This window comes from Thalassophryne amazonica, chromosome 20 (assembly GCF_902500255.1).
Source record: "Thalassophryne amazonica chromosome 20, fThaAma1.1, whole genome shotgun sequence".
Lineage (NCBI taxonomy): Eukaryota > Metazoa > Chordata > Actinopteri > Batrachoidiformes > Batrachoididae > Thalassophryne > Thalassophryne amazonica.
Window position 1 is genome coordinate 27,714,289 of NC_047122.1, and position 18,200 is coordinate 27,732,488.

The 18,200-nt window shown below is 41.0% G+C and overlaps 1 protein-coding gene across 6 annotated transcripts in view; it reads right to left on the bottom strand.

The window, feature by feature from the left end:
* LOC117501388 (zinc finger protein 287-like) overlaps positions 1-17,722 on the bottom strand; it is a 39,614-nt gene extending 21,892 nt beyond the window's left edge. For 3 of the 6 annotated variants that reach the window (XM_034160254.1, XM_034160252.1, XM_034160255.1), the window contains exons 1-2: positions 12,559-12,668; positions 7,898-8,212 (exon numbers count right to left, since the gene is read on the bottom strand). In XM_034160254.1, the coding sequence (XP_034016145.1) occupies positions 7,898-8,212; positions 12,559-12,619 (376 nt within the window). In that variant the 5' untranslated portion in view covers positions 12,620-12,668. Of the gene's footprint in view, positions 1-82; positions 236-7,897; positions 8,213-12,558; positions 12,669-16,967; positions 16,998-17,555 lie in introns of those variants that run through there. The other 3 variants (XM_034160253.1, XM_034160258.1, XM_034160257.1) reach the window with 3 other exon arrangements.
* Positions 17,723-18,200: the final 478 nt, after the last annotated feature.

An 18,200-nucleotide genomic window follows, 5' to 3' on the forward strand; every position in this document is an offset into this window, starting at 1 on the left:
GAAACCGTTTTTAGGAGAGCTCGCAGGAGCTAGCTACAGCTAACAGGCTAACCTCGTTTTCAATTGTAAATACGAAACAAACCTTTTGTCCGCTGCGCCACTTCGTCTTTTAAAACCACATTTAGCACTTTACAGTGGCTCATCTTTCTTTTTTCCCGCGTAAAGTATGTCTAAAATCTGCGTTTCTACACGGTGCCTTCCTAGCTTACAAACGCAAAACTCAGGATGAAGACGTTCGTTCCCCCGGAAAGTCATGTGACAGTCGGCTGGCTGACTCACAGTGAAGCCACGGAACAGCCATCTTAGCACTCCATTCCCGTTTTATCCACATAAAGTAAAACTTTTCTTATTTTACATACATAAATATTGCACTTGAGGATTTCCCCCCCCCCAATAGTCCATCTTCACGGTTAAGGTCCAAACCCCCTCAGTCTTGCCTCTCTGACTCGGTCTCTAACCATCCTACCTGGCCCATATATTCATTCCTAACCTAATCTTATCTGTCACTCCCAAAGAAAATTGCAGACTCTTCAGTCTTGTCTTTTTGTTTGCACCACCGTCTCTAAGCAGTACCACATTGCCCTTCCCTTTTGCTGATAACCTGTCACAAATTACTCCTGCCACTTTTCTTCACCTCTCTACCACACTCTCCATTACGTTGAATACTTGAACCAAAGTATTTAAGCTTATCTACCTTCAAACACGTCAAATCCTTGTAACCACATTATTTCACCACACTTCCATCTTTCACACACATATGTACCCCTTCACCTACTCACTTTCATTCCCCTTCTCTCCAGAGCATATCTCCACCTCTACAGGCTCACTTCAACCTGCTCTCTTACCACAGATCATGTCATCTGCAAACATTGCAGCCCACAGACACCTGCCTGATCTTGCCCTTGAACCTCTCCATCACCATTGCAAACAAGAAAGGACTCTGCTGATCCTTGATGGAATGCCATCGCCACTTTGACTGCATCTTTCATTCCTCCTGCACACCTCAATGCTGTCATATTGTCCTTGTACATCCTGTATATCCTGCACTATCCTCACATAATTCTCTGCCATTCCAGACTTCTTCATATAATACCACAACTCTTCTCCTGGCACCCTGTCATAAGCATTCCCTAAATCCATAAACACACAATGTCACTTCTGACCTTCGCCATACTTTTCCATCGGTACTCTGAGCAAACACCGCAGCTGTAGTGCTTTGACAACATGAAACCACACCTCTTTTCTAAACCTAGTTTCCATTACTTTTTCCCTGTAACTTTGTGCTGTGGCTGGTCAACTTGCACTTAACACTTGTTCTTAAAATTCAGAACCAGCACACTTCTCCACTCCTCAATCATCTTCTCATGATACAAGCTTTTTTTTTTTTTTTTTTTTTTTTTTTTAAACATTCTTCTTAAAAACTCCACTGCCACATCTCTCCTCAACATTCCCATGTCTCCACTAAAATGTCATGTGGAACAACTACCTTTCCACTCTTTCTAACAGTCTTGAGTTCATCCTTTCTAATCCTTTGCACTTCCTGATTTACTCTCCACATCATCCAGTCTTCTCAGCTTTTCTTCATTAGTCAACTTCTCAAAATACTCACTCCGCCTTCTCTACACACTTCTCACTTATCAGCACATTTCAATCTGTATCCACTATCACTCTAATCTGCTGTACATCATTCGCCAACCTGTTTTTCATCTTTCCTGTACATTTTCATTTGACCAGCAAATCTTATCTTCCTGCCCTTGTACAGATGTTAGACCCAACACCTTCCTAACTGTCTCCCTCACACATCTGCAGTTTACCAGTTGTCCAAAATATCTTCATCACCATCCAGTGCCTGTCTCACCTCCTCCATAAATTTTGAAAGTCTGGTTGTGATTCATTCCTCACAAAGCTCATGGAGTTTTTTAAAATACGGAGCAAAAAGGTGCATCACACCTAAAAAATGTGTTAACAGTTATATTTAATCAGTAACTAGAAACAGGGGTGGATTAAAGCACAGGTTTGGCGAGGCTGAAGACCAGTAGCACAAAGTCAAACAATGGCTACCAAAATGGTTTGGAGAACACACATGAAAATAAGTGCCTCAGTTTTGAGGATCCCAACAGCTGGAGAAGGTCAAGGACATGCACATACGTCACCTGGCTGCAGAAGATAGCTGGTTAATGAGCTGGGGATGGACCGGTTGGCCACTTGTGTGGTTTCCATTTAGGAACAAAGTAGTACTTGAGAGTGGTGGAAGGCGTTTGGCACAGCATCAGCAAATGCAATGAGACCTGACCATTTCAAAAACAACATGAGGCGCACATGCACTGAGGACATTCATCATCATGCCTTCCATTGCCAGTTTCACAAACTTACAACACATTAATACAATCTCCTTATGTAAATTTTGCACTTGGTTCCTTGTACACACAATACAGGGATTGGACTCAGTAACGGAGAAATCCAATGAAAACGAAATCCTTTGGCCGGAGGGTCTGGGGCCCACCTAGGACCCTGTAAAATAAAAGGTTTGAGATGCTCTGAAATGCATTCTCCTGCATTTTAGAGCAACCACTTGAAGAAATTTCACACAGACTTTCATCAAAAGAGTTGACAAAATTTGGTGAAATACAGTTTGAATGTTTATGAGCAATCACAAAGTTACATATTATGACAATCCAGTGAATGATGCACCCACTGAGGTGTTACCCAGATTTACAGATTTTGATGGTATCTCATTAGGCGCGCTGACGAAGCTCATGATGTCTACTAAAAGCACAACCTGTTTATTTGATCCTATACCAACAGAACTGTTTAAGGACCTGTGGCCCATTCTTGGACCAACTATGCTGGAAATGATAAATCTCTCATTAACTTCTGGATCTGTTGCTGAATGTTTCAAGTCTGCAGTGATTAAACCATTACTTAAGAAATCCAATCTGGACCCTAGTGTATTGAAAAATTATAGGCTTATATCAAATCTATCATTTTGTTCTAAAATCCTGGAAAAAGTGGTTTCGTGACAGCTCATGGACTACCTCACTGAGAATAATATTTTTGAGCCACTTCAGTCTGCTTTTAGAAAATATCACTCCACAGAGACAGCACTTACTAAAGTAGTGAATGACCATTTGCGAGCAATGTACTCAGATACCACTACAGTCTTGGTGTGCTGGAACTTAGTGCTGCATTTGATAATGTGGATCATCATATTTTACTCAGTAGGCTGGAGAATCACTTTGGGATTACTGGAACTGCTCTTGCATGGTTGACATCATACCTGTCCAGTCGTTCTTACTGTATATTGTGTAATGGCACCTCCTCTGATCGTAGGGACATGAAGTTTCGGATTCCGCAGGGATCCGTTTTAGCCCCCCTGCTTTTTTCCCTTTATGTAGCACCCCTTAGGAATATACTGCAGCGCTTTGGGATTTCCTTTCATTGCTATGCTGATGACACTCAATTGTACATGCCAATAATTGCTGGTAATCTCATTCACATAAAATCTTTGGAAGATTGCCTTGCATCAGTAAGAAGGTGGATGTCTAGTAACTTCCTACTCTTGGTCCAGCGAGGTATCGGCATCAATTTGATCAGCTATCACTTAGCATAGATTCGTGTGTTATACATCATACGGATAAAGTGAGGAACCTTGGAGTAACTTTTGATCCTATGTTGGCCTTTGACCTCCACATTAGAGACATTACGCGGACTGCTTTCTTCCACTTGCGAAATATAGCGAAGATTCGTCCCATCCTGTCTATGGCTGATGCTGAGACTTTGATTCATGTATTTGTCGCTTCTAGATTGGACTATTGTAATGCTCTATTTTCTGTCTTACCGCAGTCCAGGATTAGGGGTCTTCAACTGGTTCAAAACGCTGCTGCCAGACTTTTGACACAAAGCAGAAATTTTGACATTACGCCTGTTTTGGCGTCACTGCACTGGCTTCCAGTTGCTGCAAGATTGGCTTTTAAAGTACTGTTATTAGTTTATAAAATTGTTCATGGACGCTGCGTTCTCAGGGTGCAGGACTTCTGTGTGTTCCAAGGGTGAATAAAAAGTCTGCCGGTCACAGAGCTTTCTCCTACCGTGCCCCAGCTCTGTGGAACGATCTCCTGGCACACATTTGGCAGTCAGATACTGTGTGGAGACTTAAGTCACGTTTAAAGACTCATTTGTTTTCCCTGTTTTATAATTAGTGTTATGATGTGCTTTTATTCTTGTATTCGTTTATGGTCATCTTTTTATTGTTTTAAATTTTTAATTCAGTTTTTTTTTATGTTGTGTGAAGCACCTTGAGATGATTTCATGGTGAATTGGCTCTATATAAATGAATAAATTTGAATTTGTATACCTGTCCCCAACAGGAGGACTATTATGGGTGCACCAGTACAAGTATCTGAGCTGTACTTATTTTTCTTACTAAATGTCAATTATATTTTGACAAATATTCAATAGACAGCCTTAGCACTGAAGTAAATGTAGCTGATGCAATATGCTACGTGTGACTGATGTGATAGTAAACAGACATGCTGTGCACAAACAGACATTAACTGGCTGCCATCTTACAAACTCAAATACAGTAGTTTTTCTTCGGAAACAGCAATCTTATTGGGAGGAATAGGTGATTAAAACTCCCTGTACCTGCAAGTTTCAGACCTCAATGGATGCATCAGAGATGACAAATTTTCATTTGAATCATGGAAATCAGTGATTCTGCAGAAAGTTCACATCTGTGAGTTTGTTGAACCAGCCCAGTCATGGAGATAATGAAAGGCACCTGAGGCACAGCTAGATTGTGAGTAAAAGTACACTTTTTCAACTACCCAACTACCTTTGGTCAAAGAGGACAAGTGATAAACACATTCACAAGGATAAACTGAATCAAATGCGTCTGAAATAGTGGGAGACAGACAAGCTGATCCACAATGCAGAAGGTCCGAGGACTCAACCTGGAAAAGGAAAGGGGCTGAGAGGAACCTGCTGGTGACATAAGGTCTGGTCTGGAATGTGAGAGCAGTACAACAGAAAGAGACCATTCATGATGTTGGTGTTAAACTGTCATGTATAATTTCACCTCATGTCCATCTGCAGTCTGAGTACACATCTGTTCACACACACTTTGTCAGGAAGTGGAGGAAAAAAAGAAAAAAAAAAGAAATGGACTGAGGGTGTGATGTGTTAAGTGTAGTAGTGGGCACAGCTAACCGAAAAGGTAGCTTCGATAACCGCTAGTCCACTAACTGTAAAGTTAACTTTTATAACGCTAAACCAAAAAAAAATTAAATAAATAAAATTGTGGAAGTTAGAGCTAATCGCTAACTTTTAATATTGATTTGGTACACTGTCAGCTACTGATAACTCAGTTTCAAGTTTAAGCACCGCAGGGGCTTCTGAGTAAAATCAAAAGGAATCGCAAACCTAAAATGAACAACAATCCAGAGCTTTTGTCTTTATGCACCCTGCCTGCTGCTGTAAGGAACTGTCACTTACCTTTCACATACAACAACACAGACATGTGGCAGGAGACAACAAAAGCAAGGCACTTGTCACTCTTGGTTTCATTTATGAACAAAACTAATTCTGGACAGGTTATCAACATTAACAGCAACTGTCATTTTTACAAAGTGAAAATATTGCACATATCTTTTAAAGTAATGCAGTAATTCTAAAGGTTTGAGTGTTAACCGACACACACACACACACACACACACACACACACACACACACACACACACACACACACACACACACACACACACACACACACACACACACAAAAAGGCATTATGGGAAATGAGACTCCTCTGAATCACCCCCCCATCAAAATGCATAGAACATGGCCATCTACTGGATGGAGTGTGAATAGACCAACATATTTGTGAATCTGAAATGCAGTTTTGCATTCAGAATGTCTCAATATTGTGCAAGTGAGCAAAGCGATGAATGAGTGTGATCGGTGATCCACAAAGGCTGAATCACACTTCACAAACAGAATTTTCAGTTTTGCAAATGCCTTTTTTTTTACAAATGAAAAAAAAAGAAGGACATATTTACAAATACACAATTATTTGTAAAAACCAAACATAATGCCTAATGTTTGCTTTACTCACTATGCCAGCAAAAAAATGTTAGCGGACTGAAAGTTAGCAGAACTAAATTTAGTGGAAGCAAATTGGTCCACTGATGATTTTCAATGTTAGCTGAAAAGGTAATCTGCTAACGAAAAAGTCAGCTTCGCTAATTAGCGGTTAGCTGAACTCTGCTCACCACTAGTTAGGGCCCGGTCACACGACACACAGCAATAGCTGAACGAAGTCACAAAGTCAGAAATCATTGAGAAAAAGTGAACAATTGAGCCTGCACACTTCTCCCATCACCGAGAAGCCTGCGAGTCCAGACCGCATAAAAGAATGAAACAAAATGGTAACTAACAAAAGAAAGACAAAGCGAATGGCGACCTTGACGCTTTAAACAAAATCAAAACAAAACATTCATGATGACGTGACATGAAAGCAGGTATCATACCGAGTGCCAGCCTGTGCTCAAGTCTGCAGCCAGTCTGTGCTCTCTACAGCACCCGCAGCTGCGAGAGCTGGTTATCTTGACAAAAGGGTAATCTTCACTACATGTGCACACGCATATTGCAGACGGCTGGAACATGTGTAAATAGTTAAAGTAGTTGATAAACCATACTTGCCGCTATTGTTTCTGTATGAAAACGTTGCTTTTCGTCTCACACATGGAGGAGTCACGTTCATCTTGTCTGAGCTTCAGTTACTGATCCATTCAGATATCATCAATGTTCGTGCAAGACGTCAGACTTGGGATGTAGGATGAAGTTGGACAACAATCAAATGGAACCCTGATGGTACAGGAACTACACAAATGATGAGGAACCGTCAAGACAGAAAGCAAAAGGGAATATGGATGAATTGAGGTTGTTGTCAGGATTCGTTCACATTTTCAACAGTCTGAAAATTCTGACGAAGCGCCAGCTATAGGAAGGAAGCAGGACGATGGTTAAACGATGTCTCTGAAAGTCTGTAATTCCAGATTTCTTGTTTCGTTTTGGCTTCAGTGTCCTTTGTTAGCGCTGTGTGACCGGGGCTTTAAGTGTAGGTTAACTTTAAATCAAAAGCCTGACTGTGTGAGTCACTGTGAAGTTAAGAATCAATGTGAATGCTGTGTGTGGTTTGTGTTCAGTTTGACTCAGATGGGCACCGGTGTTTTTTTAACTGTGCCGGCCACATGAAGCTCTGATGACACGTGTTGCAGCTGAATGATTTCTCTTTTGTGTGGGTCCTCATGTGCTGGTTCACAGAGTTTAAATGTGTAAATATTCTCGGACAGAAGCAGCAACTGAATCGTTTCTCCCTGGTGTGAACGCTCTGGTGTGCGAGCATATACTGTTTGCGGTCAAAGCTTTTCCCACAGTCTGAGCATTTGTAAAGCGTAAAGTTGCTGACATCACCAACAGGGACCAACATCCAGGCCTGATGGAGAAGTCGATCTGGATCATTGTCACCGTGCGCTTGTAGTCCTGCACACTCATGATGTTTGAGGAGTTGGAGTGAAGTGAATCTTTGGTCACATTTGCCACAGCTGAAAGATTTCAGGTCTGTGTGGCCCAGCAGGTGCTGTTTCAAAGTTCCTTGATAAACAAAACTTTTACCACAAACTGGACAGCTACAGCGCCCTCTCTTGTGTGCTGCCTTATGGCGGTTCAGACTATGAATATTATGAAAACTGGACCCACACTCAGAGCAGAGGAATGATTTCTCCTCAGCCTCAGAGTCCAGGTCAAAGCCCTGATTGTGTCTCATAGTTTTTAAACCAGACTGACGTTCCCTGGTCTCCTTCCAGAAATCACTGCTGTTACTGTCATCACTCTCACCTTCACGAGAACCCTCGTCATCGATATCCTGCCTTAAGCATTTGTCTGCCTCTGGGCCTTCCTCTTCTATTTTCATGTGTTCAATTGAGCTGCTGGTTCGAGGATCCACCTCTCTGTTTTCCTCGGTGTGATGAAGATGGGATGACTGTGGTTTCTCTTCACTGCCACCATTCTTTACAGGAACGCCAGTCAAAGGGAACTCCTCATGTTCCTCTTTAATGTGCAGGCCACCTGGCTCCTCCTGGTCCACACTGAAGTTCCAGTCCTGCTGTTCAACAGGAATCATGTCTTTACTCACAGAGAACTGCTGCGGGTCTACAGGGACAATAAAGACAAGGACATGATGAAACTCTGCTTCTCAAGAAGTCAGAAAAAGGAAAAAAAAAAAAAAATCTGACTTTCATTATTGCAACAACCCAAAAAAAACATTGCAGCACTGATTCCAAAATTGTGTAATTAGCAACAGATAGATTTCTTAGTTTTTTTTATTTTTAACAAATTAAAACAAAACAAACAAACAAAAAAAAAAACATAAAAAAAAATACTTTCTCTACAATATCATTATGGGGTATTGTGTGTAGAATTTTGAGGGGAAAAAAATTATTTCATACATTTATAAGACCATAACATTAAAAAATGTGGAAAGGATCAAGCGCTGCAAATACTTTCCTTATGCACTGTACCTGAAAATAAATAACATGTGACTCATCGCAGAATTATAAGCTGGTACATCAATCAACAATCAATTTTATTTATATAGCACCAAATCACAACAAACAGTTGCCCCAAGGCGCTTTATATTGTAAGGCAAGGCCATACAATAATTACGGAAAAACCCCAACGGTCAAAACGACCCCCTGTGAGCAAGCACTTGGCGACAGTGGGAAGGAAAAACTCCCTTTTAACAGGAAGAAACCTCCAGCAGAACCAGGCTCAGGGAGGGGCAGTCTTCTGCTGGGACTGGTTGGGGCTGCGGGAGAGAACCAGGAAAAAGACATGCTGTGGAGGGGAGCAGAGATCAATCACTAATGATTAAATGCAGAGTGGTGCATACAGAGCAAAAAGAGAAAGAAACACTCAGTGCATCATGGGAACCCCCCAGCAGTCTAAGTCTATAGCAGCATAACTAAGGGATGGTTCAGGGTCACCTGATCCAGCCCTAACTATAAGCTTTAGCAAAAAGGAAAGTTTTAAGCCTAATCTTAAAAGTAGAGAGGGTGTGTGTCTCCCTGATCTGAATTGGGAGCTGGTTCCACAGGAGAGGAGCCTGAAAGCTGAAGGCTCTGCCTCCCATTCTACTCTTACAAACCCTAGGAACTACAAGTAAGCCTGCAGTCTGAGAGCGAAGCGCTCTATTGGGGTGATATGGTACTATGAGGTCCCTAAGATAAGATGGGACCTGATTATTCAAAACCTTATAAGTAAGAAGAAGAATTTTAATTTCTATTCTAAAATTAACAGGAAGCCAATGAAGAGAGGCCAATATGGGTGAGATATATGCTCTCTCCTTCTAGTCCCCGCTAGTACTCTAGCTGCAGCATTTTGAATTAACTGGAGGCTTTTCAGGGAACGTTTAGGAAAACCTGATAATAATGAATTACAATAGTCCAGCCTAGAGGAAATAAATGCATGAATTAGTTTTTCAGCATCACTCTGAGACAAGACCTTTCTCATTTTAGAGATATTGCATAAATGCAAAAAAGCAGTCCTACATATTTGTTTAATATGCGCATTGAATGACATATCCTGATCAAAAATGACTCCAAGATTTCTCACAGTATTACTAGAGGTCAGGGTAATGCCATCCAGAGTAAGGATCTGGTTAGACACCATGTTTCTAAGATTTGTGGGGCCAAGTACAATAACTTCAGTTTTATCTGAGTTTAAAAGCAGGAAATTAGAGGTCATCCATGTCTTTATGTCTGTAAGACAATCCTGCAGTTTAGCTAATTGGTGTGTGTCCTCTGGCTTCATGGATAGATAAAGCTGGGTATCATCTGCGTAACAATGAAAATTTAAGCAATGCCGTCTAATAATACTGCCTAAGGGAAACATGTATAAAGTGAATAAAATTGGTCCTAGCACAGAACCTTGTGGAACTCCATAATTAACCTTAGTCTGTGAAGAAGATTCCCCATTTACATGAACAAATTGTAATCTATTAGATAAATATGATTCAAACATCAGTTAAAGTCCTTCAAGCAGAAACCAGTTTTTGGGTTGTTCATTCTTCTGCTGTGTGAATTTGTAGCAGACACGTTAAGCACATTACATGATTATATGTGCTGTAGGTTGTATCTGTGTTCTGTGCCTATAAGAGGGGTTTGTTTTTCTTCATGCTTCTTATCTTGTTATGCTTTTGTTGTTGTTTGCTTTTTGTCAATATACACCACATTTAGTGGTGTTGCCTTAATTTGAAGTGTTTTTGGACCCCGTCGGCCACCACACTGAAGTTATTTTCAAGGACATGCACTGGCTGGTTCCCACCTCCTCCATCTCCATCCACCTCCCCACTGAGGCAGAAAAGGAGGCAGGTGTACACCTGCAAAATGGGCAGATAGTTGCCCATGTTTGAGAGAATTAAAGTGACAGTCAGTTTTTGCACATCAAATAAGATTTTCAGTGTAAAGGAAAAAAACAACATATGGGCTAAAAAGTATTTATGAACAAGAGCAATCAAAGAGTTCTGACGTCTGCCAATCCGGATCCGGATCACCAACAAAATTTAATGGAGTCTTCCATGCCCTAAATTCTATCTGTGGTGCAAATTTGGTGAGAATCCATGAAGTAGTTTTGACATAATCCTTCAAAGCCTATATAAATGGAAATCTTGATCAGAATCCAAATCCAGATCACCTCCAAACTTTGAGTCTTCTATGGCCTAGTATGTATCTGTGTTGAAAATTTCATCAAAATCCATGATGCAGTTTTGACATTATCCTTCAAAGTGTATATAAAGTGAAATCTTGATTCAGAATCCGGATCTGGATTACTTCCAAAATTCAATGGAGTCTTCCGTGCCCTAATATCTATCTGTGATGCAAATTTGGTGAGAATCTGTGAAGTAGCTTTGATGTAATCCTTCAAAGCGTATACAAAGTGAAATCTTGATCCAGAATCCGACTCATCCAAAATTTAGTGGTCTCTTCATTGACCTAATATGCATCTGTGGTGAAAATCTGGCGACAATCTCCCTGTGTCAATAAAAGTCAGATTTTTGTAGAGACTTTCAAGTCCAGACTTAAGACGCACTTATTTTCCATTTAGTATGGCTAGCATACTGACATAGTATGTTACTATGCTTTTTACTCTCTTAATTCATTTTATTCTGTTTTTTGAATTGTTTTGTGTGAAGCACCTTGAGGCGAATCTGTAGTGATTTGGCACTATATAAAACGAATAAATTGAATTGAATTCTGATCACAGTCGACTGGCGCTTCTAAATCATCACAGTGTTTCATTATTCAGGTCTGTGATGACCTGATCAGCAATTAACAGCGCTTTAAAAGTTTAAACAGTCACAGCACTCCATTCATTCACAGCTGGGTTTGCCACAGCCAGTCCACTCATCAGCATTCTGTATACAATGAAAATGGTCCACCAAGATAAAAAAAATGAATAAATAAATAAATAAATAAAAATAATGTTAAATTACTGTTATTGATCCACACCACAACGCGCAGTACTGACCCGAACCACTGGGTGTAAATGGGGCTGTCAACATATGCTGGATAATCGTCCAAGTGTGACAGGTGCATTAATTTATTAGACGTATGCCAGTGTGTGCCAACCGGACAGTCCCCCTAAAAATTGGTCCGCCTTGCCTTCAATGCACATGGGTCATTAGCTGCGGTTCACTGATTATTGCCTTGTTTCTGCTTAAAACTGCACTCCAGTCATCATCTATCTCAGCAACAGATATCTGAAGCTTTTGTACAACAATCATTTCCACATAAATTCATCATTATTTCATCATAAAGCTGGATGAAGCGACCAAAGCGCCACGGCTATATGAGCTGCTAGCTGATGCGTTCACTGTATGTCATTTCAAAGCGTCACTGAGTTTTGCCTCGTTTCTGCTTAAAACTGACTTTACAATGATTTAATAGGCTTTATCTTGTCATCTGATGGTTAATAATCACATTATTCCCCTTCATCGCTTTGGGTGAAGAGTCAGACTCAGACGAACTGCTGTGGTCCGAAATAACGCATGCGCAGTAAAGGCAGGTAGACCAATTATTAGGGGGGTACAGTTTGGTTTGCAAACTGTGACAGGCTCTTTAAATCAGAATACTAAAAAAACAAAAACATGTTGCTTTTTCAGCACATGAATTTAAAAATTACTTTTGTTGGTCAGTCTATGCCATCTTATTGTCTACACAATACACTGTAATGTATATATATATATATATATGTGTGTGTGTGTGTGTGTCTGACTCCTACTATTACTACTACTAACGCCGCAGCCAGGAATTTGCTTCGTCTTAAAAAACAAGTGGTTTTTTTCATGTATTTCCCAGCCAGACGTGTAACATAGAAATAGTTTTAGGGGAAAATAAAATCCATTTAGCCGTTCTTTTTAGCAGAGCTTCCAGGAGCTAGATGCAGCTAACAGGCTAATCCGAACGAACCTCGGTTTCAGCTGTAAACACAACACAAACCTTCTCTCTGCTGCTCAACTTCATCTTTTAAAACGACATTCAGCACCTTACAGCGGCTCATCTTTCTTTGTGTTCGCGTGTAAACTGAGCTTCAACATGTAGCGTTTTTTTTTAAACTCAGGACGGTGTCACGTATGACCACCGTACCAGATTTATAATATTCGCTATCTGCGCATGCGCAAAAAAACAACAAAAAAAACAAAACAATAAACACACACAAGAAAAACGGGACGTTTGCTCTGTCGTGTGTTTCCACTTTCTGTGTGCGGTAATCACCCACCTGTAAGCCTGATTTTGATCGCCGGACAAGCTCCCCATTTTTCACGCACGAGTCACGTGACAGGCGAGTTGATTACAGTGAAGCCACGGAGCAGCCATCTTAGCACTCCCTCTGATCTATGCAAATGCACAATATGAAATTATTTTACGCATATAAACATGTTCTCTTGACATGTCCCCCCCCCCCCCCCCAGCAGCTTCATCATTTGCTTCCTATCTTCTATGTATACTGATACGTGGGATTTTGGCCTAGTCTGTTCTTAGTGTATCCAGACTTGGGGCTTTCTCTTTTATTGTTTTTAAATACTCTTATTGACGTGATGGAGTGGTTAACTGCACTGCTGCTTCCCAGGTTCTAATGTGACCTGGTCCTTTCTGTGTGAAGCTAACATGTTCTCCTTGAGTGCAGCTTGTCCGAGGATTCAACCTGGAAAAGGCACGTGGCTGAACAGAACGAGCTAGTGACCAAAGATCCAGTCTGGGAGGTGAAATCGGTTAGACAAAGCGAGAGAACCAGTGCAACAGAAAGAGACAGTTTATGTTGTTGGTGTTAAACTGTCGTGTTTTAATTCCACCTCGTGTCCATCTGGACTGTGTACATATCTGTTCACACACACTTTGTCAGGAACAAAACAAACAAAAAAAGCACCAACCAACCAGGAATGGGTCTGTGCGGGGGGTTCTTAAGTCTCACATGAAAATAAAATGGTAAATGGACTGCATTTATGTAGTGCTTTTCCATCTGCATCAGACACTCTTTACAAATAATGCCTCACATTAAGGACCTCGCCCAAGGGCCCTTAGCAATGTTTCCGGTCAGGCTAGTATTTGAACCGAGGATCCTCTGAATTCAAGCCCAACGCTTTAATCACTAGACCATCACCTCCCCCGAGCTTAGATTTAGTAAGGTGATTCATATTTCAAAAAAGTTGTATGGGATAATGGCTCCTCTGTGCCTGAAATAATGGGCCATTTTCTCTGTATGATGGTCCCTTCTTTGACATCAATGGGCCTAGGGGAAGTGGAGTCATTTTTTCTATTTTTAGAGCCAGAACTTGGGCCAATTTACTATAAATATAATATAATTTCATTATTTTATGTCATTTGAAGCATAGGTCGTAAATGTTTAAAAAGGTTAAAAACATTAATATTGGATGATATTGCATACAGCAGCTTTAATCTAGCGAGGCAGAGAGCTGTGTCAGACACTGAGTTTTTCTACTGTGTGAGGGAGTGTAAATTTAAACATTTTTTTCTTAAATGCTTTTGAATTGGATTACATTTCAGCATACACATTGGATGAAATTACTGTGCCTACAGCTCATTAACTATTTATTTATTTTTTGACATCCTTTGAAAGTCATGCCACACCACCTTTAAATTACCAGCATTAACTTTGACTTTTCACAAATAACATCTCATAAAAATATCACACTGTACAGCTTTAAAATCATAATCAGCATTATTATCACTTACTGAGGCATTGCTGGGCTGGTAGCATAGATTTACATTTGGGTGATTCTTTAACTACGGGCACCATTGGCCTTGTAAATGTAATTTCCACCACACCATTGCCTTACAATATAAAGCGCCTTGGGGCAACTGTTTGTTGTGATTTGGCGCTATATACATGTGCTCTGATGTCACTGTTTATCTCCATAGAAACTACCCAAACAATCTTTCATACAAACTGTTTAAAGGGACATTATGTGTTGTGGTGGAAATTACGGCAATAGTGTGGGTCAACTACATTTTGTTTAAAAAAAAAAATCACAACAGTTGTATGACACTGAATACCCCAATTATGTTTTGATTAATTTACTGATATTTTATTCAGAGATATTTTAAAACATTAGAAAAAACATTTCTTTACCATTCATTTTTATCATTGAAGATCAAAAGTCTGGGTGTGGGACAAGCACAAAACGGCAATATTTGCATATAATGATGCTGAAAAAAGGTGAAAAAGTCATGATAGACTACTAGAACAAATTTCTTAACACACTTTAATTGTAAAGATAACTATAAAAGTGTGAAATTTCCCCTTTTTTCTGTTTTTCATACAATATGATCAAAGGACATAAGTGCCCGTAGTCTAAGAATCACCCATTTACGCTACCTGTCCATACCTGCCCGCAGTAACGAGCAGGTATCCCAATACCCGCCCACTGTGCATAAAGTGATGACATCATATCATGCGCACCCCAAGAACTGCCCGTAGACGATAATATGAAAAGGTGAGAAGTGTGTGTTGGTCCCAATATGGATATTGCAGATGATTTTTATCATGGATAGTCTGACAATGAACAGCAGCCAAAGCAGCCAGCTTGATGAGGACACCCTGGCGAATTTGGAGAGCAGCCAACTTTTTATTCACACGTTTGCTGGGTGTCGTGCGTTTTGAAATGACATTAAATATTGTTAATGTGATTCCACGTGTTGTGTATCTCAGTAAGTGATAATAATGCAAATAACATGCAGTTGTCATACGGTATGTCATTTTCAGAGGCCCGACATCCATGCCCAGTCGCCCAAAATGACCGATATTCACCCGAGTTAGACAAGGGCGAATATCGGTCATTTTGGGCGACTGGGCATGGATGGAGGGACTCTGAAAATGCATACCATCCTCCAAAAGCATGTTATTGTACTAGTATCGCTATTCGGTCAACATCCCATCCATGAAATCTTACACCATTCATATAAAATGTCAACTTCTGCACTTAGCTTGGTCGCATCATCTCATGCTGCCAAACTCGCATGCGCATGTCAGGCAGGCGGGCTGATTGTACGGGTACAGCAGTTCAATACAAATATGGGTCAGTACATTCTTAGTTTAATATTTCTGAAGAAAAAGAAAAGGTAAGTTATCACGGAGGGAGCCCTGGAAGCTAGTATTATGGGTGAGGATGCATTTGGAAACTTTATGATAGATTATTTTAAAAATAAATGCATAAATGACATGGGCCACATGGAAATTACTTGTCATCAGTCTGTATCCCGACACACAAAGAGTACATCACCACAGCAACATTCCACACCAACAGAAACACTCTGAGGTGTCTGCCAAATTCCTAACTTTAAATCCAAAGCTTGACAGTTTGAGTCACTGTGAGGTTAAGAATCAGTGTGAATTGTGTGTGCGGTCTGCGTTTGGTTCGACTCAGACAGACACTGATGGTGTCTGAGCTGTGACTGCCACATGAAGCTCTGCTGACAAACACTGCAGCTGAATGGTTTCTCTCTGGTGTGGATCCTCATGTGCTGTTTTACATGGTCTAACCGTCCAAATCTTCTTGCACACAAGGAGCAGCTGAATGGTTTCTCTCGGGTGTGAACTCTCTGGTGTACAATCATACTGTGTTTGCGCTCAAAGCGTTTCCCACAGTGTGAGCATTTGTGATGCAGAATGTTGTTGACGTCACCAACAGGGACCAACATCCAGGCCCGATGGAGAAGTCTATCTGGATCGGTGTCAGTGTGTGCTTGTATTCCTGCACACTCATGATGTTTGAGGAGTTGGTGTGAAGTGAATCTTTGGTCACAGATGCCACAAATGAAAGATTTCAGGTCTGTGTGGCCCAGCATGTGCTGGGTCAGAGAGCCTCGATAAACAAAACTTTTACCACAAACTGGACAGCTACAGCGCCCTCTCCTGTGGGCCATTTTATGTTGGTTCAGACTACGAACACTGTGAAAACTGGACCCACAGTCAGAGCAGAGGAATGATTTCTCTTCAACCTCAGAGTCCATGCCAAAGACCTCATTATGTTTCATGGTTTTTAAACCAGACTGACGTTCCCTGGTCTCCTTCCAGAAATCACTGCTGTTACTGTCATCACTCTCACCTTCACGAGAACCCTCTTCATCGGTATCTTGCCTTAAACAAGTGTCTGCTTCTAGGCCTTCCTCCTCTATTTTCATGTGTTCAACTGAACTGCTGGATTGAGGTTCAACCTCTCTGTTCTCCTCAGTGTGATGAAGATGGGAGGACTGTAGTTTCTCTTCACTGCCACCATTCTTCACATGGACATCAGTCAAAGGGAACTCCTCATGTTCTTCTTTAATGTGCAGGCCATCTGGATCCTCCTGGTCCACAATAAAGTCCCACTGCTGCTGCTCAACAAGAACCACATCCTTACCCACCAAGAACTGCAGGTCTAAAGGGACAATAAAGACAGAGAGATGATGAAAACCTACTCAAATATGACTTTCATCATTGCTGCCACCTAAAATAAATAATATAAATTCACTAATTTCAGCAATGACGTCATGACTTGAGCGACAGCCTTTGAGATCCAGGTCAAAGGTCAGGGGTGTTTGGTCATACTGACATCAGGAGCACCAAGAGTTTCAAGTGCTAATTGTCAATTTCGTGTTTAAATGTTGTAGACTGTCTGTGCGTGCAGCAGCATTCTGCTATTCTTCAATTACATTCTTCATGACGAAATCTAAAAACAATAACTGTCAGCAGGAGTCTTCGTTTAAATCAGATTTTTTTTTAAAAACTGGATTTACTGTAACACCTCAAAAACTAATCGAAGTAGTTACAGTGACTGAAGAGTTTGGTCTGGTGACTCTCAAATCACAGTTTAATGTTGGAGTCGAATAAAGAAAGAGTTAATCATTTTTGTTATTACTCTATGAATTCATTCTTTTAGCAGCAGCTAGCTATGGCTAACAAGTACACTATGTTTTCATAAATAAACAACGCAAACCTTCTCTACGCGGTGTCACTTCATCTCTTGTAACCACATTCAGCACTTTACGGCTGCTCATCTTTCCTTTTCAGCCCTAAAGACTAAAATCTGCGCTTCAACACTTCGTTTGCCCCAAATAATGAAACAAAACTCACGGACATTTTCCCGGAAGTCATGTAACGAGCGAAAGCAGCTGCGTGCGTCTACATCTATGTCTATGGCTGAGCCCCGAACGGCCATCTTACCACTCTCTTCTTCTTCTTCCATGGGCTTATTGGCAGATCGCACCACAATGCTATAAGTGCATACCGCCAGCAACTACATCAACAGTAAAACTACACTTCTACATAATCACCAAAACTACTGCGCTGGAGCCAGCTGGTATCCAGCCGCTCCCCTATCCAACGCAGTCAGCACGACATCGTAACTCATGCTTTGACGGCTCATACCACCAGCCATAAGTCAAAAGATGATTTGGACACCAGCAGTGTGTCCGCACTCCGCAGTCACCTTCTGCACATGAGGGTGTGGTGGTGGCACATCCAGTGGGAGTGATGCAGTACCTCCCACCTTCTTCACTGCCTCTAAGTGTATTTCATCTTACTGGCAGCACTGCTTCTATGTATGTGCGCCCTGTGAGTCTACAAGCCCAGATGTCCTACC